Here is a 25,396-nt window from a genome sequence, read left to right on the forward strand (position 1 = left end):
TGCTTTTCTTGTCTAACAGTAGATCATTACAAGGGGAAAAAATGGTGTAACCAGTGCGGATTTGCTCCCTTACTGAAACTCATGAGCCAATTCGCCTTGCTAAAGAATGGCTCTGGGGACCAGTTTTAGCCTTTTAGGTCGCAGTGAGCCCAAGCATAGACGGTATAGAGGATCATGTCAGTGTGATTAATTATATATTACATAGATAGGTTCTCTCACTCTCGGATATCATTGAAAAGTTGGAACCCCTCCAAAAAGGCCGGTTCATATTTTTAAGGATTCCAAGAACAGGTTGAATATGGCCAATCCTGATTGATAACTGTAAGATTCAGGGCCTGATTCTGGTTCTCTAATTCTGGGTTTCAGGTCTCAACAGATGTATGGTTATTTTCTGTCTTTGTTTTCATTGAAGAACTTTGAGACCACCAGCTCCGTAACTTGGAAGTTCCAAAAGATCGATGTTCGACCAAGCTTAATCAGAAGCATAATCAGCTTGTCAGCCACAGAATTTACCAAAATCAATGAGAATTGACTAGAACCCTAGAAATTGCCTGTGTTTTGTATTGAGCAAAATGAGCATTTCTGGAATAAAGAGTACTATAATGCAACAAGGAGGCTGAATTATGGGTCTTCAAGGTTTTCATTGTTGCCTTAGCCCTCACATCAAAGAAACATATTTCTTTTCTTTTTTTCCTTTTTCGGCAGACAAAGAAGATTAATCAACTTAAAATTGTGGTTTAGCTTGAAAGAATGTTTTGAAATAGAAAAGGAAGTCTTGAGGCAGGTTTGGTTAAGCAATCAACGGTAATTAATGGATGAAGGGGAACCCTTCAACGCTCAAATCTCGACAGTCAACTCTCCCAGGGTCTCTGACTTACCAGACGACCATGGAAGAACCAAGAGGGCCCCATAGGCCATAGCCAAGCAGAGGTCCAGAATCCACAGCAGAGAAGAGATTTGCTTGGTCCATCAAAGAATAAGACAAAGGTTTGGCTAAGGCCATCTTCATTCGTCAGTTACTAATCTGTCACAGCATCACCCAATTGCCTTTTTTGGTTCTCTGGCTATTGTTCTTCTCTTTTTGTAGTCTGTAACTTTCTTCTTCATTTCTTCCTTCGACGACTGCGAGATATCAAATCAGGCAGGCAACCGCTGTTGCTAGGTGCAACAGTTTATGAGGAAATCCCACTTCCCAGATGCCAGGAACAATTCAAGTTTCGGGTAATGCACTAATGCACTCCTTGTCCTCATACAACTGTTATTTCCTCATTAAAACACCATTCATTTGGCTAATCAGCAATTTCTTGCGATATTTTCAATTGATTTCTAGTTCTGGACATGGACCTTCCGTCTTCATGCTCGTTCTCTTCCTCAATATCTGTAAAGGGTCTCTCTCTGCCCCCACCCCCTCGCCCTTAATTTACTGAATTTAGAAATTTAGAAATTCTGCATATCAGTACAACCTTTTTGACTTCTGCATCATTGGGATCATGGAACAGTATCTATGGGCAAGAGGGAATATCAATCAATGGGCAAGGCAGATTTCTCATTGTAAGCACTGCTTTCTCCCCTTCCCTCTCCTGTCAATCTCTTTGCGGGTATAATAGAAGAAATGTTAACTCAAGCTAAACTGCCCAACTCAAATGCAGTCCATTAACGACATTACGTGACAACTTGGTTCTGACTCTCCTGGATGGCGATGGTAATGAGCTATCGCAGACAGGTAATATGTATCGGTTCTAAAAGTTAACTGTTAAGCTAGTTCTTTCAAATCTAAAGTTCATTTCTACTCCTTGACCGAAAAAAAGAAAAGTTAATTTCTACTCTTTTGCTATTGATAGTTATTTGTTCTTCCTTTTGGGTTCTTTCAGATATTTTTGGTCAGAGTGCTAATTAGTGTAGTTTTAGCAGGTGTAGAGACAATGTCCATTGTTGAAAAGGAAATCTGGGATGATCTCTTTCCACTTGAAGGGGGAGGGCACCTGCACATCAAGCTGCAGTTCATTCTCAGTGATGAAGAGCGCAAACGGGTTCGAGAAATGGTATATCTTTTCTATATGATCTAGTTCATCTTTCTTATTGTTATTCTTTTATCCTGCATACAATGTCTCATTGCACAGGGGAAGGAATGGGGATTAATAATAGAACTTGTGTGCTGTTTCAAATACCCAGGAATTACTCATGTTTCTGCCTTTATTGATCACCAAGGATATCTTTGAACTTCTTTGCTGCTATATTGTTATTATTTTCAGCACTGTTAACTTTTTTAAAGTTATATTTTTGTAGAGAGAATCTGCAATGAAGAAGAAACATGAGGGGCTCTGTAGCAGTCATAGACAGTTGGAAAATTTTGCTGCTCCTGATGCTACTGTTGGTGTTAATATTGCATCACCAGCATCATCTTTCAAACATGAGGTTGCAGGTTTCTTCCCAGCTTGTCATAATAGTATGTTGAAAAAATAAATTGAACTGGCTAAAAGTGAACACAACAAGAAGGGAAATTTTTAAAAAAAGGAACAAGATAAAGACACTTTGCGCTTACTTTTAAAATAAATAGTTTTTCTCAGAATCCTATTGAAAATACTTATTCTTGATGTTTAAACCCTTCATTTTCTCAATATTCTGAAGAAAAAAAACCTGCTGAAAACAAAGATTTAGACATTGAGATGCGGTACATTCAAGATATTTCAATATCTAATCCAGTTAATTGCCACAAAAATCCAGTCTTGTCCTGTAAACAAAGATGAAACCTCACATGTTCAAGTGGAGAAAATTAACCTCAGTTAAGGATTCTTCTCAGTACCTCGTGAATCTTGTTGTCCGATTGATGGGTAGTGAATGAACTGGTTTAGTGTAACTGACTTCCCATTCATCTGTTGTGGATCCTACAGATGGAAGTGAAGCCAATCCGTCACAGGGTCCACTGTCACAAGAGTTTAATATCCTTGATCATCGCATGCATTTGAATGGAAAGATTAAGATTCATTTGCCACCCACAGAGGTTCCTGTGAGGCCAATTGCTTCACTTGAAGACATCAATTCTGAATTAGGTTGCTCAGGAACATCTGATATGGAAACTGACCAATTGGCTTCTGTTGTAAAGAGGAAAGATCAAACTCATACCCCTGAACAGCCAACATTGAAGAGAAGTCTTAGCAGTGTAAGAAGTCTGATTAGTGCCTTTGAAAGTAGTCTAGCTCAGGTACTTCCATCTCAGTGCTTTGCATAGTAAGCTTTTTATTTTTGTAACTTAAGTAAATGCCTTCATATATTTCCTGGTACAATTCACAAGCTGGGTTGAAAGCAGGAAGAGGGAGCTGATGGTAGTGAACCAACACCAACATCCCATTCAAGAGAGACTGCTTTAAAATATCCTTTGAAACCTGGGAAAGCTCCTCTTGAGAAAGAAATTTTGAGAGAGAAAACTAAGCTAATGCAACAGATTTCATCAAAGCATTTGAATTCTTTATCTAAAGCAAGATTCGGGGAAGTAAAGCAACAGAGTCCAAATTATTTGACAACACATGGGGGAGAAATTGGATTGGATGCAGAGACCGCAGATGGAGCATCTGGGAAATTGGTATTATTTAGCTCAGATAACACCCCTACTGACCAAACAAAGTCAAGTGGAATAAGTAAGTTCAGAAGAGCAGGTGAATCAGAATATAGACATGAAAAGAGCGTCTCTTCAGAAGACTTCACTAGATCATCTATCACAGAAATTGCTACAGTTTCAGGAAGGATGCTTGATCACCCTTTGGCTTCAAATAAACCTTGTGTGTGCACAAACCAACAAGATCTTTCTCTTGGTTTTGATTTAGCAGACAACGGGTGCAGAATTTGCAGAGAAAATTCAGATGAGATAATTGTATTTGGAGGTTCAAACATGTGGAACAAGCCAGTCGCACATTCTGAAGTTGAATGGCCAGGATGCTGGATATTATCAGATGGATCTAGGCGTTTGTGTATTACAACAGGGAGTAAACAAGTGATGGAACTCATGGGAAGCTGGGGTGTTTGCAGAGAAACACATCAAAGGGAAATGAGTCTGTTCAAGATGGATGCATTTGATGAGGTTTGAGTGCTTTGTCTCCCCCTTATGCTATTACATTTGTTTAGTTTGTTTAGATTTAACTTGCTTTTTAATGTAAGAAAATCTCCTCCAAGGATAAGTAAAATATAAAAAGGGGGTCAAATTAAGCTTGATCCTCATAAAATATAAAATATGGCCATTCACATTACCTTGGATCCACTTAACAGCCAGAACAGACACATGCATCATCGAATTATAACCTAAGTGACTGTTGTTCTCATATGCAGAACCTGGTTTTAGTGACTTTTTGATAAAGCTACCTTGTGCTTGCATAGAAATACCCTTCCAGGTCACTGTTGTATTTACAGAAGCTTCAAGCTCCATGATATTAAAATTCCATGTGGAAAATATTTAGACTTATCATAATGTGTAATTTGTAAAACTTCTGGTAGGGTGAGACTGTGTCCCTAGTCCTCGTGGTTCCTTCAGGCTTCAGGAGGCATAACTTGCGCTGGAACCTCATTTTATTAGTTATGGATCAATATCTGTACGATGAGATCTTGTGGGTAGATTTTCTGGTGATGATACAGCTCTCTGTAGTTGCCAACTTAGATACTTAGATCTATTGAAGTTCATGTAGCTCAAAAAAGAAATGTCAAGGAGCTTCTGGTATGTTAAGTGTGGTCGACATGTTCATCAGAAACCAAAGGGTAAATCCTATAAGATGGCAATGATGCCAGAATTTTTTTGAGGGAGCTAGATATTTGGGGAACACATGGACAAGATATAAGAATGACTGTGTTAAGATGATGAAGCTGGGTAGATGAATGGGAAGACTAGGAAATACATTTAAGAGGACATGGGAATACTAATGATTAATGCCTAGAGGAAAGATGTTTTGAAAATTATTGAGGTAGATAACAGAAGAGTGGACAACTAAAGTGATCTAGGGGTTGAATGGTGAGAAGAGATGTGTTCTCATGGCCTCATGGCTCCAGAGAAAATGTGGCCTTGAAGGATGTGGGAGGGCAGAATAAGATTGACATTGCTGTCCATGAGTGGGTGTGGATTACTGAGTTTGAGTTTGAGTTTGTCATTGACATTAAATCAAAGCAAGTCTAACTCTAGCTTACCAAAATCAGGTCAAACTTTAATACGGACACAGCACATATTGGTCGAATTTTAACTTCATGTCTTCAAGTGCTGTATCAGCAAAATCAATGCAATCAGCCAATCAGATCCTGAACTTAAATCTCTTCATACTGCATCCGTTCCACTAGCATATTCACAAGGTTAACAAAAGGAACTGAATGCACCTTTCTCAAAACATGAAATTTCTTTTACCCAGAGGTGCGCGTCCGCGGTGGGTGGGGATCCTGAAAAATTATTCTGGTTCTAGTCCATTCAAACAAGTACTATCCACTGTCCAAGCCTATATTATTAGCTGATAGTTTTAAAACATTTGTCTGTAGTTGTAGCTTCTCATTATGCCCCTAGCTAGTCACTTATTAAAGACCAAAGAAGCTATCCATCATTGTACTCTTGTAGAAGCCTAGTTATTTAGTTGATGACCATAGATACAGGTTTAATGCTGCTTCCATGTATGTAGTTTTTTTTTGGATGAATAACTAATCAATTAAAGACGAAAAAGCAAACTACAAAGGATCCAAAAGGCAGGATCAAATAGGAGAATGGAATTGGAGTTGAGCCCCCAGGAAACAATAATGAACCTGTTCCTTGGGGAATCAACAACTGGGGGTGGGAAGTAGATGAGATCCTAGAGGAAACATCAAAGTATATAGAATTCCAAATAGAGTCTATAGAGCGGGATTTGGAGGTCTAGCGCCTGAGATTTCGCTCCCACCACAGATGGTGGACTATTGCACCAAAGACAAGCTTACCAATCCGATCACAAATAGAGGTACTTGAATATTTACTCAAAATCCAAGACTAGTCATGGACAAACCCAAATGAGCGGCGGGACCGGGGCCAAATGTAGCTAAGGGCTTTTCTCCAAAGAGTGCTAGATAAAGGGCAAGAAAAGAACAAATGCTCAATGTCCTCAGTACCATTCTAGCACATGATACAATTTTGGTTCACGGGGATGTGGCGGGAAAGGAGGAAAGATTGGATTGGAAGGGCGGTGTTTAGGGCTCTCCAAAGGGTGAGAGAGTGACGGGGGATATGACCTTTAAACCAAACCAATGGGGGCTAGGGGGGAGGGGAGGGGGAGCGGAATAGGTTCCAAGCAGAGGAAGTAGTGAATGATTTGGTAGTGGAGGGGCTCCAAATAATGATATCATGGATGTGGGGGAAGATGGGGGGGGGGGGGGGAGGGAGTTCCAGACTAGCGTGAGACTATGGTGAGGGGTGGGAACCCAAGTGCCACTAGAGATAAACTCCGAGAGAAGGGTAGTTTTGGGGATGTGGGTTTCATAGATTGTGCGGGGGGGGGGAAGAGCGTGAGGAGGATACCCATCGGATGCCACGGATCTAGCCAAAATGAAGTAGTGGAACCGGAAGAGATATGGGTGGTAATGGCAGGGAGAGCTTTGGGACGGAGGAGAAGAAGTTTCCTCCAGGTCCAGGAAGGATTAGGGGGGATAAAGACAGTCCAGAAAGAGTTAGATTTGAGAAAATAGGAGTGCACCCAATTAACCCAGATAGAGTCATGTTTGGTGACAATTTTCCAGATGAGCTTAAGTAAAGCAGCGGAATTAACTTCTTGGATCCGGCACATTCCTAAGCCCCCTTCAGATTTCCATGTATGTAGTTGTGCAACTAGAAAGCCACTTATTCTCATGGCAGCCTTCTGTCCCTTGTAAATTCCCTTAATCAAGTCAATATCTACTCAAGGCTCCTTGAGGATCCCTTGAGGCTCTCTTCTTCTCAGATATTTCAAAATCATCTATCATAAGGTCTCCTCTCTCCCCCCCTCCCACTCCCAACCAAGGGATACAGTACAAGAATAAGTTGTAAGATTTTCTGTTAGAAAATGATTGCATGTTATGGTTTGAGTTCAAAATTATACCATAAAGGTGTTTTTGTTTTTAAGATAAAATCTATTAGAACAAGAACTTGAAAGTAAAATGGCATACTAAATGTAATAGCCTTAGGATGCATGTAGTGAATGTAAGTGCAGCTATAGTAACAACTAACAAGAATTTTTTCCAAAATAGAAAATTTGGCTGATTTATGCCATTCAAAGAGGGATCCAAAAACTTTGCACTTGAATACTAGGAATATTAAATCCTAGACAGATAGATTGATTGGAAAAAGCTTTTGGAAAAAAAGGGGATTTTGTTACAAGCTAAGTTCTTTTACTGTATTTGCTCTCAGGATTATTGGAACTTTTCATGTTTGGTTGAGATGAATGTATATCAGGTTAAACTAAGCACTCTTTTTATCTTTTCTCTTCCGATCTGGTATTTATCCATTGTGCTTTTATGATGTTCAAATTTTCAGCATAACGTCCATGATGATTGTAGCAGTTTGGTAAATAAAGTTGATGCGACTCCTCAATGTTCAAGAAAAGTGAATCCTGAAGGTTCTGCTGATGTTTCTGGAGGATTGATTGGACAGGTCTCTTTCTGTCTCTATTGCATACAAATAGGGGTTTGATTCTGTGATGGATTTGAGATGATATTATGTCTCTGGATGACTGGCTGGTCAGGTCTCTTTCTGTCTCAATTGAGGCAAGCATCTTGGAAAGGGGAGGATTTTAGAACTTATCTGTAGACACCTCATTTTCTCACCTTGGTGGCTTGCACACTGATTATGATTGGATGCCTTTGGATAGTATGTGGAGTATATTTTATGTCTTTCAAAGTCTTGTGTCCAAGCTAATGTTTTGAACCGCCTATAAAAATGCTGAGAGAGAAACTTTATAAGATGACCATGATAGTCAAGGAAGAGATTGATCAGAAGTGGGTCAAACAACTTTAAAATTAGTTCAAACTTTTTGACAAGGTATTTTCTTATCATTGAAGCCTTGTACCAGAAAATGTTTAAGAACGAGTTCATTTTCCTAATTCACCCTATAAACTTATATTTTTGGTCTCATGGAATCCATTTTCAAATGGATTTTTGAAAATATATTTGGTAAGTGGTTCCTTATTTCCTTAAATTGGATAGCACTCAAAATAATATTTCTAGCATGATTTGGATACTGCAATAAGGCTTAGCAATTTGAGAGTTCTGAATTTTTAAAGATTTTATTGGTATCACTTTGGATTTCAAATCTAAAACACTGTTTTGGACCCTTAGGAAGGTTTTGGATGACTTCTAACGTGATTAAAGATGGGAAAACCTCATTGGATAGGGCACCTCATGACCTATTTTGAGCCATTGATTTTCTTTTGTTAGACACAACTACAGCAATGCCTTTTCCCAATTATCTTGTTTTGTCCATCTCTCTCAATATCCAGTGGATTTGGAGGAAATTGGTGTTAGAGACACAGTATGAGAATTTGCTACCTCTTAGGGTATAAATAAGCCCATTGCCCTGATGCCATCGAAAAATAGAGTTGGAAGAAACCCTATCTGCAGAGAGATGGTTTTCAGTGTTCCTTGCAGTTACTTTTCAACACTCCAACCTGAATGCTCTGAGGCACTTCAGTTTAGTTTCTCCTCTGCACACCCCCCCCTTCCCTGTGGCCCCTGAAGTCAAATCTCTTTTGTGTTTTATTCAATTTGGTGTAGTATTTATTTGCATTTACAAATAATTTTTTAGGTTAATTGCCAGAACTCCCCAGTACTTTGGGAACATTAATGTTGCACCGCACTAAATTTTTGTGAATTTACTAACATACCCCTCTTATTTGGTAGGTCTTTCTATTACACTCCTAATGTTAACATCCGTCTGTTAATCACTCACATGGAATAGAGGACCTTTTCTTAATGCCAAAGCAACCTTGGGCCATTTAGAATGACCCTTTTACCCTCTTCTTCTTATTCTTTCTCTTGCAACCCCTTTCATCCTTCACCGGAGTAGACACTTATATCTCGAATATTATTCAAATGCATATGAATGGCTGTGTTTGTTTTGTCAGACTGTAGCTTTGTGTTTATTTTATAAACAAATTGAAAATGAGTTTTCCTTTGATAAAAGGCTGAAGATTGGAGCTGCTTCTTTGAAACAATCTTGACCTGATCCAAATGTATGCTACTCTCATCTTCAGCTTTTTTGTTCCCTACCTTCAAATAGGAAGAGGTGCTGCTGCTGCCAGAGGTGGAGGTAGTTTTTTTTTTTTTTTTTTAGGGGGGGGGGTTGGAGATGGGGGTGGGTGGTGGGGGGAAGAGGAGGTGGGGCCGCAGTTTGGAGGAAAATTAATTTTGGGGATTTTAGGTTGAAGATGATGGAAAGAGCTGTAATTTAATTTTTTAGAAATGTTTTTCTTTAGCAGAAGGTAATTCTGTCTTTCCTAAGCAAAAACTAACAGCAAGTTAACACCATTAGTCAGAGGGGGTTTGTTAATAATTCATCCAATAATTCATCCAAGTGTTGGGCATGCTTGTAGTCCTCCATTTTTTAATTTTTTATTTTCTCTTAGCTTCTTTTTTTTGGTTTGTATTTTAGGATAGGTTTAGCATGTGGAGACATTCTTGGGTTTTCACTTTCTTTTTAATCCAAGTTTTTCATCATTTTATTTAGATTTTTTTATCTTCATAACTTTTGGTAATATGCTGTATATCTAAATTGTTATGAACTCAAATTTATATTATACACACTCAAGCTAGCTTGAGTCCATTTCTCTTCTATCATTTTTAGGTAGATCTCTATGGAATGGCATTTCTGTAAATGTCATAGCATATATGGGTTGTTCATGCTCCTCTTTTACAAAGTAGTCACGAATTCAAGTCTTGAAACCCACAGTGACAGGAGGCTGATGCAATAGCTACTCCCTTCATAACTGTTTTTCTAGGTTTTCTTCTGAATTTTATTGTAGCTTAGAAACTTTCTTACATATATCTCCTTATCTTTAGTAACCTGGTTTTTAGAACATGCATAAAGGTATGTCTTTCTCTGCTCTCCATCGATTTCCAATTCTTTTAACTATCATGTCCTTGTGATTTACTTTTATATATTGTGGAGTCATGATGCGATGCATGTGTTTAGGTTAGAATGCTTTTGTTTTATAAAAATACCAAATAAACTGGGAGATCAACTTAATTGGGTGGACTGAGGTGCCTCATACCTTCCTTTGACTTGTACATATTCTCTAGGTTGAACCATCCCCTTTGGAGTAATATTTATGGGTCCCATATCCTAGTCCAGGTGGGGACTATCAATCAGTTCCTTCTTTCCTAAGAGGACAAAATAAATTTCCAGTGGACCATGAAAGATCATTGTTTGTACAATATATAGTGTAGATGCAATTATGCATTATTCCTGTTTACTAAAGGCAGCTAGGCAACTCCAAGACATTTTGTCTCTTAGGCAAGTTTTCAACCAGTTGGTGTTGTTCATAGGAACACAGAATTCAGCAAGAATCTATTAATGTTTTGCTAATAAAGTGAAATGGGTGATTTATTTATTGATTATAGTAATTAGCTGACACCATAAGTCTGCAATAACTAATCTGCTGCCTTGACATTGACCAACTTAGCCTTTTTAATAAGTTTATTCAGAAGACATCACCAGTAGGAACCAATGTCCTACTTGTTATCTATTTATTAACCATTGTTCATCCCGGTTTGGTTTCTCTTTATTCTTAGTCTCCTTTACCCCTTGGTCATTAAAACAGCCTTGAAAATCGTCTGGTGCTTAGTAATCATATGCTTATCTACAACTCCAGCAGAAACTTGTTTCTAGTACTTTGGTTGGATCCTCACTTAGTGATGGAGAAAATAAGTAGAATTTTACCATTCTTCACTGATAGATAGAAAGATGAAACAGTATCTATTTCTGTTATACAGGTAATAAAGGTTGCAATAATGGTGGCATTTGGAACACTTGTCTTGGTTACCAGAGAAAGAAAAAGCAGGTCTCTTCTTTAGTCTATATAGAAATCTCTCATGCCTCCTTCATTTTTCTGTATATTTTTCTTGGGGTCATTAAGCATGATGACATAGGGGTGGTGCAAGTATGATGGATGCCACTGTCAAGAGGCTTGAGCACTTATTTGGTGTGATGCCAAACCTGTTGGTCTTCGGTATTTGTGTCATATCTCATTTATTTACTGTTCTTGGCAGATGATGTAGGTGGTAAGAGGTCTGTCACCTTGAAGAGCACAACAATAGACTTTGATAGTCAAGGTTGTGATGTTTTGATCCTTATTTTCCTCCACATATTTCACCGTCTCCTTCTCACCTTAAAAAAAGAATTACACACATTGTTGATGCAGTTAAACTCTCCATATCCACTAAGACCTGGGTTTTGGGATCTGGTTACTGATTTAATTTTCCATTCCTTTTTGGGGACTTAAGGTCTCTGATGCAGAATTTTCTTTGCTGGTTATTGGAGATTCATTTTGAGTTTTTGCTCACCAATGCCATGATAGAATGTTTCAGTGACTCCAGTAATGGTGTCTGCAATTTAATTTGCATAGCAAATCTCTGATCAGTGTAAAATATAAAACTATTATTCCTCATGTGGATGGGAGAACCAAAGATTTTGACTGTGGTCCATTGTGATTCAGCTTATAAGTACTGGGTTGGGACTTGGGACCATTATTTGTTTTTGCCATGGTTTCCCATGCCAACAACTTTTAAAAACTTTCAGTAAACAGAATTATAATGCAACTGGATATCTGGCACTTTTGTCCTCCAAAGAATACAATGTGGTTCTTTGAGAGTCTGATAAAACTGCTACTTTCAGTGTTAATTAGGAATTTCTATGTTAAGAAATTTCTTTTGTATTTCCCAATCTTTAGGTTCTCTGCTATCATATGAAGAGAAAGATTGATTTTTCAAATTTCAATAAGAAACGTCACCATTACCCAAACAAAATTTTGCAGATGCTGAAAATTGAATCTACTTATAATGAATGGATTGATGGAGATTGAGAACTCCAACTCAACCAGAGTAGCAAAATTTCTTCTACTTTCCATCTCCTTCTCTTTTACTTTAGTAACATATGGATTTAAAGCTGTGGGGATAAGAGGGGACCCTGATTCATTACAAAATGGGTTCCTTTATTTTGTTTCAGTTAGGGTAGGAGGAAAGCAGCAAGGCACACTTGATTAAGATGGTCCAGTCTATAAAAAATCATTTGGCTCAATCATCTCATATTTAGTTGCACTTGTGGTTTTTGTTTTTTCGGCTTGGGGATTAGGCCACCATTTCAAAAACCGGAGTCAGGTCAATGAACCGGGCCAACTAGGACCGGAATCGACTACAGCTGATGCTGATTATGACTGATTCTTAGTCAAGAACTGTGGAATTTGCAGTTCAATGAATTGGACCGGTTCAAATTTTGTCGAAAATTCTAAACCCAATTTGGTTCAAACTTTGATTCTCATTCATATTGGTATTAAGGGTTTTAAAATGTCAGCAGCCAGTATATTTCTGGTCACCAACTGAAGGAGTCCTTTATGCTGGTCCAACACCAACCCCCAATCCAAAAAAAAAACACACACACACGAATAGAAAGGAAAAAGAGAACTGATAGGTTCGCATGCAAAATCCATGAGGGTAGTGGATGCTGTTGATTGCACAATGAAAGCTTTCACTCAGTCATTTTCTTTCCTTATTCTTCTACCAAGAAGTAGAAACAAATCCAAAATAAGACTTATGGATAGAATTTTGCCAAGTCTCCTAGGTATTTTATTAATATCCTTGAGCTCGGATATGGTAGTATTTAATCAATTTTATCAACAACAGAAGCAATTTAGTGGGTAAAAGAGATTTGATTAGAAGAAGCCCTAAAAAGCTTTTGTACATAAAAATACCTTAATCTTAGGTTGTTTTAATAGTAAGGTGGTGAGAGGCAGGAAAAGATCACATAATCATGAGATTTGATTGGTTAAAAATGTTCTTTATAATTGAATATGTGATGCTTAAGAAAGTTTTTGTATATTATAAAGGAAAAGATTGGACACACTGTGAAAGATGTTTCTCATCTTCCTTTTAGAAAGTCTTTTTTACCCTTTTGGGTCTAGTTCAGTAATTAGTGCTTATCATAAATTTATTATAAACTGATGTCATGCTTACCTCAATCTCTCCCACACCCTCCTTTTTCATTATACAAAAGGAAAAGGAAAAGGGAAGGAAGAGAAAGGCATACAATTAAACAAATAAAATGAGAAAGGCATATTTTGAGGTTTGAATAAGATGAATGTCAGTCAAAGAGAGAAATAAAAATGGCAGTCAAAGAAAAAGAGATTGATAAAGGGTTTTATTTTTTTGTTTTTTTTGTTTAAAATTTTCAGAAAATATATATATTTATTAGGAGTCTTTTGGATAAAAGGGAAGAACCCACATGTGGTAACACTAAAAAAATACAGAAGAAAGAGAGGATAGGAATGAAAGTAACATGAGAAGTTGGATTGTATGTGTGTATTGGAAGATAATCTATGAGAGAGAGAGAGAGAGAGGGAGAGGGTGGCCAAATCATATGATGGAGAGTGTGTTGGAGTTATTGAATTTCACATGTAAGCACGAGGCAAGGCCACCAGTCGCCCTGCAAGGGACGCTCCAACTAATGTGCCAGAGAATGATCATGGCCGTGGGGACTCTTCTCTCTCTCTCTCATACTCAAGGAGAACAGAGAGAAGAAAGAGAAATGATTCCTGCATTTTAGATGAAAAAGATTTCTTGGTCGTGTGGGTGTACTTTCTTTGTTGCAATCTAAATATTTATTTCTTGTGTTTTTCTTCTATGGCATTTCATCGAGCACTGGGCCTTCTTGCGATCACACATCCCCAAACATACCGCTGCTACTGTTCATCCCAAAGCCAGCATCATTGTGTTAAGTTTCATTCGATCATCACCACCAATGGGACTGGTCTGACCTGCTAACCAGCCCCAACTGGTTGATCTAAGTATTGACCCACCAACACGGCAACAATGTTCTTGAGATTTCTTGCAAGTCATTCAAACCAGAAAGTGTCACAGGGTTGGAACTTGAATAATTGCAGGAGTTGCTGAATACATGTAGGTAGATGGATGAACCTTATCATTACAGAGAGGGGTATTGACTCGGTACTGGTTCAATTTGGATCTGATCTGATCAATACTAGGACAGACCTGAACTTCACAGAGCTGTAGCATCGGGTCCAGTTATTACAATAAAAAATGCAAGTAAAACATTCCAGTACACAAAGCTAAGGAAACAAAATCTCTCTCTACTCTCTCTCTCTCTCTCTCGCTCTCTCTCATACAGAGACACACACACACGTGCATTGCATGTGCACTAATTAAGTTCAAACAAGCTTATCATCCATTCTCTCTCTCTCTGTGTCTCCTCCTCTCTCTCATTCGTGAACATATACAAAGTCATGGACCTTAACACCTCAGTGGCCATCATCATTGATCGTATTTAAGAGTGGGAGAGTAAGCAGTAGTAGAGAGAAGCACAGAACTGAAAGTATTCAAAGATGGACAATGTCTGGATTCTGGGTTTGGTGGGAACAGTGTTGTCTTTCATATTTCTCTGTGGGAGTTTGAAAGCCAAAATCAGTAGATCAAGATACAGATGCCAACTTCCTTTGGGCACTTTGGGTTGGCCTCTTATAGGCGAAACCTTTGAGTTCATCTCTTGTGCTTACTCAGACCGCCCTGAAAGCTTTATGGACAAGCGTCGACTCATGTGAGTTCACTATCTCCTCCCTTCCTTCTTTAGCTTAGGATTTAATTTAGTCTCTTGGGAAGTCTGTTTTGATGTTTTAATGGTGGTTTCAGTACTCTGGTGGAAGAATAATTACATATATAGGTACTTTCACTACAAAGACAGGCTATGAGCCGTCCCCATCCAAAAATTTTAATTTACTCTTTCAGGGTTAGAGTCCAGTGGTTCAAATGAGTTATGATGATGACGACAGAATCTTGTACTGGAAGGAAGAGCTAAACTGACATGTTCTTTGTGGGATTTGTTCATCAGGTATGGAAAGGTATTCAAGTCACACATATTTGGTAACCCAACAATCATATCAACAGATGCAGAGGTTAGTAAGTTTGTTCTGCAGAGTGATGCAAAGGCTTTTGTGCCATCTTACCCAAGGTCACTCACTGAGTTGATGGGCAAGTCTTCTATTCTGCTTATCAATGGAAACTTACAAAGGAGAGTCCATGGACTTATTGGAGCCTTCTTCAAATCACCCAACCTAAAAGCTCAGATTACCCGAGACATGCAGAAGTACGTGTTAGAATCCATGGCTACTTGGAAAGACAATCAGCTCATCTACATCCAAGATGAAACAAAAAATGTCAGCCTCTCTCTCTCTCTCTCTCTCTCTCTCTCTCTCTCTCTCTCTCTCTCTCTCTCTCTCTCTCTCTCTCTCTCTCTCTCTCTCTCTCTCTGTTTTTTTTTTTTTTGGATGAATTTCTCTCTCAGGGTGAGATACGTGGAAAAATTAAAATTTCAAGTATTGGGAAGGCATTGATCAGTTTAGAATTAGTTGCAACACATTTGGATTATCATTATAGTTAGTTTAGATCAGTCAAGCAAGGTTTCTAAGCACGACCAATCGTTTTCTCAGATTGCATTCCAAGTATTGGTGAAGGCATTGATCAGTTTAGATCCTGGTGAAGAAATAGAGTTCTTGAAAAAAAGGTTTCAAGAATTCATTGCTGGACTTATTTCTTTGCCGGTAAAGGTTCCAGGAAGTCAGCTTTACAGATCATTACAGGCAGGTTTATTATTACCCTCAGAACTCAATTCAGCTAGTACAGATTAATTAACTACAATTTGTTAATTTTTTAACTCTTACTTTCAGGCAAAGAAGAAAATGGTGAAGCTGGTTCATGAAATTATCCAAGAGAGAAGGAATAGAAGCGGCCCAAGTGTACCAAGAGATGTGATTGATGTATTGCTCAGTGACCCAAGTGAGCAATTAACGGATGAATTAATATCAGACAACATGATTGATTTAATGATACCAGGGGAGGATTCAGTACCCCTCCTTATCACACTTGCCATAAAGTACCTTAGTGATTCTCCACTAGCTCTTCATCAATTAATGGTATCTATATGAACCCAACTTTTAAATTTTTCTATCTCAGATTCCCTAAGTTTCTTTATTAATCCTGCAAGTACTGTAGTAACAAAGAATGCTCTCTCTACCATTCTCAGGAGGAAAACATGAAGTTGAAAAGGCTACAAGACAAACTTGGAGAACCTTTATGTTGGAATGACTACATGACTTTACCATTTACACAAAACGTAAGTTGCAGAGTTGCTAGTTGGGCCCAAGTTCTGGTAGTGATTTACATGTATACACATTGAAAATAGACACTGTAACATGAACTTCACACGAACAGGTGATAACAGAGACCTTAAGGATGGGAAACATAATCATAGGAGTGATGCGTAAGGCTATGAAAGATGTGGAGATAAAAGGGTATTTGATACCAAAGGGATGGTGTGTCTTCACATACTTTAGATCTGTTCATCTTGATGAACAAAATTACGATTGGCCTTACCACTTCAATCCCTGGAGATGGCAAGTAAGTTATTCAAAAGGGTCCCTCTCCTTTTTTGTGATTTCTTTGGCTTCTTCCGTATTCTAGGCTTTCCTTTCTTCTTTATGGGTTCTTTTTCTTCTCCACATTACCTAATTAAAAAGCAAACTGTATCACCTTTTACCTTGCTCATATAATAATTTCAGGACAAAGATGTGGGCTCTTGTAATTTCACCCCCTTTGGAGGTGGCCAGCGGCTCTGTCCTGGACTTGATCTAGCCAGGCTGGAAGCTTCCATTTTTCTCCACCATTTCATAACACAGTTCAGGTACGGGGAACCCTTTTGCAAGTTCTTCTGTTTCTCTCTTCCTCTCTGTTTGTGATATAAATTACAGTAAATACCATTTTCAACTGGGTTTTCTGATGTGCCCAAGAATCAAAATGTATAGAACTGGGTTCATATGAGTGTTGATTCTGAACCAAAAAAGAAAAAAAATATATGAGTGCTGATTCTCTAGACTTGTAAAGATATTGACTTGTTCTTCATCTGATGATGAGTGAGTACTTATTATGTTTCACACTTCTGTAGGTGGGTGGCCGAGGATGATTCAGTTATCAACTTCCCCACGATAAGATTGAAAAAGAGAATGCCGGTGTGGGTCAAAAGGAGATAGGGGCCTTTGGCTTTTGTCTCCCTCTCAAGGGGATTTGAAGAGACAATCAAACAAACAATCAAGGAAAAGAAAGTCTCAAAACCTAATAAGGAGGGTAAAGGCAAGTAGGGTTCATTGCACACGTGTGGAAGCCAAGCAGAGTCTGACTGAAAATTGTCTTTATGTCTTCTTTTTTCCATGTAAAGACAATTGACATTGCTGATACAGATAGGCTCTGGGTTCAAAAAGCATCTCTTTCTTTCTCTGATTCTTTCAACCCATTGCACCAACTCTGGCTGCTTTGAACGAGGTGTTTGTACAAATTCCACAAGGCGACAAAGAGATTTAAAACAGGCCAGCAGGTGGGGGGGGGGGTGAAATCAGCAATTGGGTCTCCATCAGCACTGTAAATCTTTTAGATTCTGGAAAGCAATTTTGTGTTAGTGGCGAGAAGGAGAAATAATCAAAGCTTGCAGCTGCTATTGTCTCACCTCCTTCATTGGTCTGCATTTGTAATGGAAAGTAGAAAGAAAAAAATTTTGTGAAACCTTTGTAACTTTTTTTGGAAGAAATTTTTTCACATCTGTGCGTGTGTGACCACGTACGTCTGGAATTTCGATAGGTTTCAAGAAGAAAGTATTTTTATCCACCTGAATGTAACTCTGGATGATTTCAGTGAAAATATCAGACTTCATCTGGGATTTTATAAGAACCTCAAAGCGAGAACTTGGAGTTTTAATAAAGAGATCTCTGACAGAAGCAAATATTTGGGTGTTTGTAAAGAATCTGGAGTAATTAGGAAATTTTATCAGATCCATTTCTGATAATTTTTCATAAGAAAATAGACTATTAATTCCCTCCTAATGAATGATACATGTCCATCAATTCCATCTGAAAGTTCATGTAAGATTTAAAATAAAATAAAATTTTTTAATTTAATTTAATCTTTAAATGTGTCTAATGAACATATGTTTTTCATCCAAAGGAAAACCCCTCAGAAATGAATCTGTAATTAAGCAATTGAAATTTGAATTGAAAGATGAATGACTCTGCAGGTCTCTTCCTATCCAAGCCCTTTTTTGCCCTTTCGAGTTATTGATTGATGGATGTAGTCATGTAACCTTCTTTTGTAGATTCCAGTTTCTTTCTATTTCTTAGACTCTTGGCTCCACATCTCATCATGCTAGCTGTCATTTAGATTTTTCTTGGTGCTCTCCCTGTGGCTGTATGACCCGCTTTAATCTCTCCTCTTAGCCTTAGTCGCTTCACCTAAACCTTACTCTCCTTTAATCACTACATCATCATATTGGTATCTTATTTTTAATAAATTAACTTGGATTGTTAGTGCTGGGTTCTGTATAATGTCCATGTTAATCATAATTTAAGTCTCTTCAGTCTCATCTTAATCATCATCTTAACATTTTTTTTTTATAGATAATTAACTTACTTTTTTAGGTGCATCATGTTCATGAATTCAAAATTATTGGGAAACACAATGTTAGCATTGCCATGATTTTGATGATAACAAACACAAATTACTAATGTCTACATTAAGTTGTGATTGTCCAGCTCATTAATTAAATAAGTGGACCAAATCCAACTCATTGGACCAAACTCACCAGATATTCAAACCCAAGTCAAGCTCAAATAATCTTGAACAAGGAACCAAGATCAAGATGAGCGTTAATATCAAAGATCAAGAAGATAAGAAAATCAAGTCAAGTCAAGTTTAAAACTTAGATGAATTCAGGACTTATGACACATACATGCACTCATATGTAATCGCATTAAATTATATGCATATCATGTCGCTAGACTGTCCTATGACATATTAGGAGAATGTATGAGGCTTAAAGTTGGCTAGAAATGTCAAAAACCCAATTAAATCTCTGTCTGCAGATGGACATCCGTCTGGTCTTGACTTAGCTGAACAACTATTTTTTAATGGCTAAAATTTGAGACGGATCTCCGTCTAAACTGTGAAATTTCTATCCGTTGGGAGGTTGGGTCAAGCAATTGAATGTCATCTTTATAAGCCCTTCCATTTGAGAAGTTGTACCTTGCCTATTGAGCATTTACTATCTCACAACTCTTAAAGCTCTCAAATTGGTGAACAAACATTGATCACTTGCCTCCCAACTTCACTCAACTTTGAAGGACATTCCAAAGTTGTCAAACAAACTCGTTCGAGTAAAGTTTGGAGTGATTGAAGGCCATTGGAACTTCATTAGTGGTGCATCTCATCTCTTGAGCATTCATTTATCATTGCACCACACTCACATAAGGAGTTAAGTGTCATACTCCTTGTTAGGTAATATCTTCAAATTCCTCAAATTGTATTGTTGATTTAATTCTAGTATAGGTTGATTAGAATTGGTAGAGGGTGCTATTACCTTACTTAGAACAAAGATTGTAAATTGTGCTCTTGCCTTGTAAAGGGTTTGATCTCTACTCATTATATTGAAAGAGAATCACTAGTAGAGTACTCTCTTGAGGCCAATAAAGGAGTGGACGTAGACTTGTAAAGTCGAACCATTATTAAAAATTTATCTTGTGGATTGATTGCATTACTTTATTATCATTGAAATTTACAATTTATATTGTATTTGCAATTAAATCGAAAAATTAGGCAAGTCAACTAGTTGCAACCTATTCATCCCCTCTAAGTTGCCTTGACAAAAATATATTTATTTTCACGTCAAAATTTCATCATCGTAAAGGATTGCTTGTTCCATTGCAACATGATACTTGCAATTTCAACTTAGGAAAAATAAAGTTTCTTTGCGAAGAAAGGGTAAAGTTGCATATATTGGTCAATCAACCGCCTTAAGCAACCGCCCCCTGGTACTTTTTAGTAAGTGGGTGTTTGCACTCTCGATTGGTCCCTAGCTCTGTTGTAACCTTGACCAATATGTGGAGGGGTCTTACCTTATTCGCGGACATCTTTCAACTCAACCTTCCTCGCGCTGGATATCCATCTGCCCAGTCTATCAAGGTTTTGGTTGGATCTCATTCTGGTTCCCAAGAAGACAGGTTCTTCACCAACAATATCCAAATCTTTAGACTCTGGGGCCAAGACATGGGCTTTAATCTAAATAGCCCACAACTTCTTTCGACTAGAGTTTCGAGTATTCGGACCTGCAATTTGATTTTCTGGTTAGGAAAACAGGGGTTATTACATCCTCCCCTCCTAAAAAGAAATTTTGTCCTCGAAATTACAACGTACTTGGGTGTCCGAAAAGATATGGATGTTTAGCTCCCATCTCATCATCTTTCTCTCAAGATACTTCTTCTGCAAAGTGATTCCTCCATCTAATCTTCAACAAAGGTATATGAGAAAGTAGTATTTGAGTATGCCTAAATTTGCCCTTGATAGCCAGTGAGAAAATGTAAACGAAGGCTTAAGCCCCCAAAAAAAAAAGGAAATGTAAAGGAAGGCACTCTCTGTTTCATAATTTATGGTGAAAACTACATACACACCTCTGAATTTTCAAACTATTATATTTACATTCCCTATATAAGTTACATTTACATTCATCATGTGTTATAAATATTAAGGTTTAAGTCTTTGGACCTAAGTGGGCCACGCAAAGCAGTACGTTTGGCTCAGCCTCGGTTCGCAAGATTCATTACACTTCTTGGTAGAATACTTGCTGAGAATGACGCTTCATGGTGACAACCAATTGTCATAATAGACTTCTTGAATGGCCTTTGACTAAGCGTCCTAGTTATTTATCAGCTAAAGTAATGTTGCAAGATGATTCAACGTATTTTCATCCAGACTTCAATCAACTCATTAATTTCAGCATTGAATGCACTGAGATTCATTAAATGCTCAATGCTGGCGATGAAACTTCTCATTCGCTTAGGACTTCCTCAAGTATTACATCATTATGCTTTGTCTACTAAAGTAAGAGGTTGTTGTCAAATCCACATCAACGTGAGTTTGACCATTAGATCCTTAGGTGATAAGGCACAATTGTCTTATGGCATCTTTAGGAAGATTGGGTCCTTAACCCATTGTGAGCCATCGCAACCCTTCATTTGGTAGAAGAATCAAAGGGCTACTAAGTATCAAAGCCAGTCCAAAGGTATGAATTGGGTATATATTCCAATACTCTAAACAAACTAAAGGTAAGAAAAATCTAGATAAGAACTCTAGCAATTTATTCTTCTGCAACTACCCAATGAGATATTATTTCTTCATTTTCTTGAAGCATTTACTCATTTTTACGAGGATTTGTGTTCACCAGATTCTCATTTAATCATTAAATGTGACTTTTCATCTTCTGAAGGGGCCCACACTCACTTTCTTTATTTCTCAAGAACCAAGATTGACCCTGTAACGAACCGGTTGGCCCATAGTCAAGTTTTGGAGCAACATCATGTTTCAACTTAAATATCAAGCCACATCTTCACTATTAGAATAATGGGGTTAAATGATGACTCAACATCTATTTTATTTTTGAAGTCCATAAATTGCCCTCATTTACCTTTACAATTTACACCTATCTCAACTTTTAAGGAAAAATAAAAGAAAATAAAAGAAAGAAAAGGGGAGGGTGAAGAACCGTCACAAGTCATGTCTGACTTTTAACCATTTTTTCATTTTCCCTCATAAGAAGAATCAACAAGAGTGAATATCAGAATATGGGGTTAGGGAAAAAGGGGACGTTCATATAAACGTAATAGTTTACAAAACTAGGGGTGTATATGTGATTTGCACTAATTAATATAAATTTTAGAAAAAAAAACAAAGACAATAAGCTGGGGCGAAACATGTGAACCGGTTGCTGACACCCGCCATAACGAAGCTCTTCGGTTTTCAAAAATCCAGGAAACTGCCACTCACAGTGGTAGCGGGTGTCAGCTCTAAACCAACCCTGTGAGAGAGGGTTTAAAGCTATAGTGCTCTCTCTTTCTTTTCCTTCGCTGAATCGATTGTTCGCTGAACTGCTGAAGAGGACAATTGCCAGTATCATCGTCGGAGAGAGGTATATCCAATTCTATGTTTGCATTTTTACCTTCTGTCTTCTTCTTCTCTTTTCCCCTGTAGTGAGATTAGACGAAGAAGTTTGGGAATTTCTTGATTGCGCACCGTAGAACTGTGTATAAGAAAGTTAGGTTAGGTTTTTTTTTTCCCCCCCTTTTTTTTTTTTCGGTCGTAATTATTTGTTTCCGTCTGGAGTTCTTGATTATTTGATGGAAATCTGGGTTTCTCTGTATCATTGTCCATTTTTAAACGACGTCAATGGAGAAAATAATTAGTTTCTGTTTGTTCTTCTCATCAATAGTACTGTATTTCTTGTTACGAATGAATTCATGCGTCACTCACTCAGAGTTGTAGATTCGTGATTAATTTGCTGAATATGCATTATTTATGCAACTTAATTTGTTTTGGCTTATGGTGCGCAATGTTACATATTTCATGTGGTAGGATAAGCCATGGAAGGGAGAAATCATATGTCTGCGGGCCAGCATGGATTCCCTCACCCATTTGCACCAAGCCTGTTGCACCCAGAACCTCAGAATTTCTTACTTGCGGAAGAATTCGAAATGCAAGGTATGGAAATGCGCAGGCTCTTGGATGACAACCGGAGCTTGCAGAAGATCGTATCAGTCTGCTTGAGGAGTTACGTTTAGCAAAAGAAGAATTGCTTCGTGCGAATGTAGCCATTGCGGATATTGATGCTGCAAGGGAAGCTCAATCGGAACAGTTTCATGAAAGGATATTGAACCTAGAAGCTGATTTACAAACAGCTGAATCATTGAAAGTTAAGGTTATGGAATTGCTCATGGAAGTTCAGAGGTTGGATGCTTCAAAGAAGGATTTGGAGGCACAAGTTGAGAACCTGACAAGAGACTTAACAAGGTTTGACGCTAATAATAGACAGATTCCCGCTTTGTGGCAAGAGATTGATGCGCTACGCCAGGAGCTTATGCATGCTAGGTTTGTTCTAGCTATGTTATGACAACTTTGATTACTGCACTCTTAAAGCGCCATTTTGTTACCTGATCATTTTATGTCGTCTTAGTTGAACAGATTTGTAGTTTGACTCTAACTTTAACCAAAGGATTTATTTTCCAGAGTTGCCATTGAGTATGAAAAAAAGGCAAATACTTAATTGATGGAACAGATGCAGGCGGCACAGACGAACTTAGTTTCCATGGCACGTGAAGCTGAAAAGCTACGTGTAGACCTTGCACATGTTGATGGTGGTAGAGCATGGGCCACCGGTATTTCTTTACTTTCCATAGTTGAAGGACTTATGGCTAGTGCCAATTGTTCAATCTGTTTTTGGCATTAGTAAGTATTATGATATTGATCTAGGACCATGCAGAATTTCCATATCATTATCACCGGTCCATTCTCCAACAATGATCTTTAAATAATTGAACCTGACATTTGTGTTCTAAAAGCAAATTTGACGTTTCTAGTTTTTACCTTGAATTTGATTTTAACATGATAGAGATTATTTGCTTGGTAGCAGATGTTGGCATGATCTTCTAGGTGATGCTCTAACTATTTCGATATTTACAATATAATCAGTCCATTGTTTATTGGATGGTAGTTATGTATTTTTTTAATTGGTAACATTTTATGGAGATGTTTGCTGACAATATTAGATGTAAAATGAATTGCTATTCGACAGAGATTGGACATGAGCACCACGTTGTATTTCACACTCCGGGTGCAAGATTTTGGAGTATCCGGCTTAAAAACCTGTACTATTTTGGCTGGAATTTTCAGTGGAGAGAATTGAAGCCAAATGGTTGAATTAGGTCCTAAAACTTGTAGTAGACCCTATTTTGGCCCTCCAATCATGGTGGAACCCTTATAAAATGATGCCAAAATGGTTGTGTTGACTTGGAACTTGTTCAGCAGTATAGTTTGTATATTTCTATATACATTCTCTAATATGGCATATTTCACAGAAAGTTTAGTGGTGGAACACACTTAATTCGGTTAAAACTTAAATACGCTATGAGTGCACATAAATTATAAACTTTCTCAAAATCATGCTTCATATGGATTTTTTTACATCTTAAACTGTGAGGAACTCGATTGAGAGGCATTGTTACTGGATGATGCATTTAGAACTGACATCAGTATGTATGGTTGAGGGCTAGGAATGAGAAGATGTCCAGAAATGATGACCTAGTTACTTGACTGATTCTTATGCTTAGAGGGGTAACGACGATGAAGAGCTAAGCTTTTTGTAGCCATTGTACTACAATACGCATCATTATCAAAATTGGTGCTCCTTGTGGCTTATGATCCTGTATGCTACTCTCTTGTAAACTCTGAAATCTGATAGTTTCAGTCAAGCTTGTCACTTGAATGGCCATGCTATCCCTATGGCTATCCAGATGGAGATGAACTAGGTCCAGTTTGAGTGTTGGGTCTAATGGAACATTAGGAAATTGTTTTATTTAGGTAAGAATAAGGAGGTTGCAATTAGTGGGACATCCCCATTACTTTGGCTGCAGAACGAAACAAAATGAAACTCAATTGTTGATTAGAGGGTGGGATTTCGAATAGTGGGACTGTTGAAGTATATACACTTGGGCTATTTACTATTCACGACACTATTCACGTGAACAGTAAAAAATATGTTTTTATTGTTCACGGTACTGTTCACGCGAACAGTAAAATCTGTGTTACTGTTCACGTGAACAGTATTATGCTATTGTTTTTATTATATTTTCTATTTCTAATGTGGGAGTCTTGCTACATAAGTTTTGGGAGTTTTTAGAAAGTATAGTTTCTATTTTGGTGGTAGTTTATATTTTCAGAACTTTCTATTTTAGGAGTTAGAAAGTTACTAAAGCTGTAATGTTTTGTTTCCTTTTTCTAGAGGATAATTACTAGTCTCTCAAGTTGTATTAGATTCATTAGAAGTTATAAATTAAAGTGTTATGTGATTCTAGACTCTTAAGCAAGAATCACGAGCCTCTTCTACTAGTTCTTCATCTCTCTTCTCTTCTTCTTCTTCTCTCTTTTCTTTGTTCAAGTTCAACTGCTATTTTGATTATTTAATGCTTGTTTTCTAACATGGCATCAGAGCAAGTTTAATCAACTTAGGGACCGTTTTCTCTCTCTTGGCTGCTCAGGTTTTTTTTTTTTTTTTTTTTCCTTTTTCTTATC

At 37.8% G+C, this 25,396-nt stretch overlaps 2 protein-coding genes and 1 pseudogene across 5 annotated transcripts; all 3 read left to right on the forward strand.

The window, feature by feature from the left end:
* Positions 1 to 14: 14 nt before the first annotated feature.
* Positions 15 to 11,625, forward strand: LOC149021630 (uncharacterized). 3 transcript variants are annotated; one of them, XM_089149853.1, is made up of 11 exons: positions 15 to 1,221; positions 1,331 to 1,380; positions 1,500 to 1,551; positions 1,650 to 1,723; positions 1,912 to 2,042; positions 2,287 to 2,422; positions 2,892 to 3,202; positions 3,308 to 4,075; positions 7,499 to 7,615; positions 10,952 to 11,019; positions 11,228 to 11,625. In XM_089149853.1, the coding sequence occupies exons 1-11, from the start codon at positions 1,175 to 1,177 to the stop codon at positions 11,229 to 11,231; spliced, it is 1,758 nt and encodes a 585-aa protein (XP_089005979.1). In that variant the 5' UTR covers positions 15 to 1,174; the 3' UTR covers positions 11,232 to 11,625. The 3 variants fall into 3 exon arrangements, with proteins under 3 accessions (XP_089005979.1, XP_089005980.1, XP_089005978.1); XM_089149854.1 differs by having other exon boundaries at positions 1,331 to 1,387; positions 10,952 to 11,625; XM_089149852.1 differs by having other exon boundaries at positions 10,952 to 11,625.
* Positions 11,626 to 14,239: 2,614 nt separating this feature from the next.
* Positions 14,240 to 17,908, forward strand: LOC149021631 (cytochrome P450 90D2-like). Its single transcript, XM_089149856.1, has 8 exons — positions 14,240 to 14,783; positions 15,075 to 15,399; positions 15,673 to 15,822; positions 15,910 to 16,155; positions 16,266 to 16,355; positions 16,454 to 16,639; positions 16,801 to 16,922; positions 17,184 to 17,908. Exons 1-8 carry the CDS (start codon positions 14,572 to 14,574, stop codon positions 17,266 to 17,268), a joined length of 1,416 nt encoding a protein of 471 aa, XP_089005982.1. The 5' UTR covers positions 14,240 to 14,571; the 3' UTR covers positions 17,269 to 17,908.
* Positions 17,909 to 21,962: 4,054 nt separating this feature from the next.
* On the forward strand, positions 21,963 to 24,592 carry LOC149021632 (protein FLX-like 3; annotated as a pseudogene). The gene is made up of 3 exons (XR_016172349.1): positions 21,963 to 22,241; positions 22,685 to 23,197; positions 23,336 to 24,592. The product of XR_016172349.1 is annotated as a protein FLX-like 3 (transcript).
* Positions 24,593 to 25,396: the final 804 nt, after the last annotated feature.

Source organism: Hakea prostrata, chromosome 3 (genome assembly GCF_041222555.1).
Source record: "Hakea prostrata isolate BN-2017 chromosome 3, UWA_Hpros_2, whole genome shotgun sequence".
Classification (NCBI taxonomy): domain Eukaryota; kingdom Viridiplantae; phylum Streptophyta; class Magnoliopsida; order Proteales; family Proteaceae; genus Hakea; species Hakea prostrata.

Excerpts from the sequence above, each read along its gene's own strand:
- LOC149021631 (XM_089149856.1), top strand. The coding sequence starts at position 14,572 with ATGGACAATGTCTGGATTCTGGGTTTGGTGGGAACAGTGTTGTCTTTC. Across the intron at positions 16,640-16,800 it reads TCAATCCCTGGAGATGGCAA|GACAAAGATGTGGGCTCTTG; the intron begins GTAAGTTATTCA and ends TAATAATTTCAG. Across the intron at positions 16,923-17,183 it reads CATTTCATAACACAGTTCAG|GTGGGTGGCCGAGGATGATT; the intron begins GTACGGGGAACC and ends ACACTTCTGTAG.
- LOC149021630 (XM_089149852.1), top strand. The coding sequence starts at position 1,175 with ATGAGGAAATCCCACTTCCCAGATGCCAGGAACAATTCAAGTTTCGG. Across the intron at positions 1,222-1,330 it reads AGGAACAATTCAAGTTTCGG|TTCTGGACATGGACCTTCCG; the intron begins GTAATGCACTAA and ends ATTGATTTCTAG. Across the intron at positions 4,076-7,498 it reads AGATGGATGCATTTGATGAG|CATAACGTCCATGATGATTG; the intron begins GTTTGAGTGCTT and ends TCAAATTTTCAG.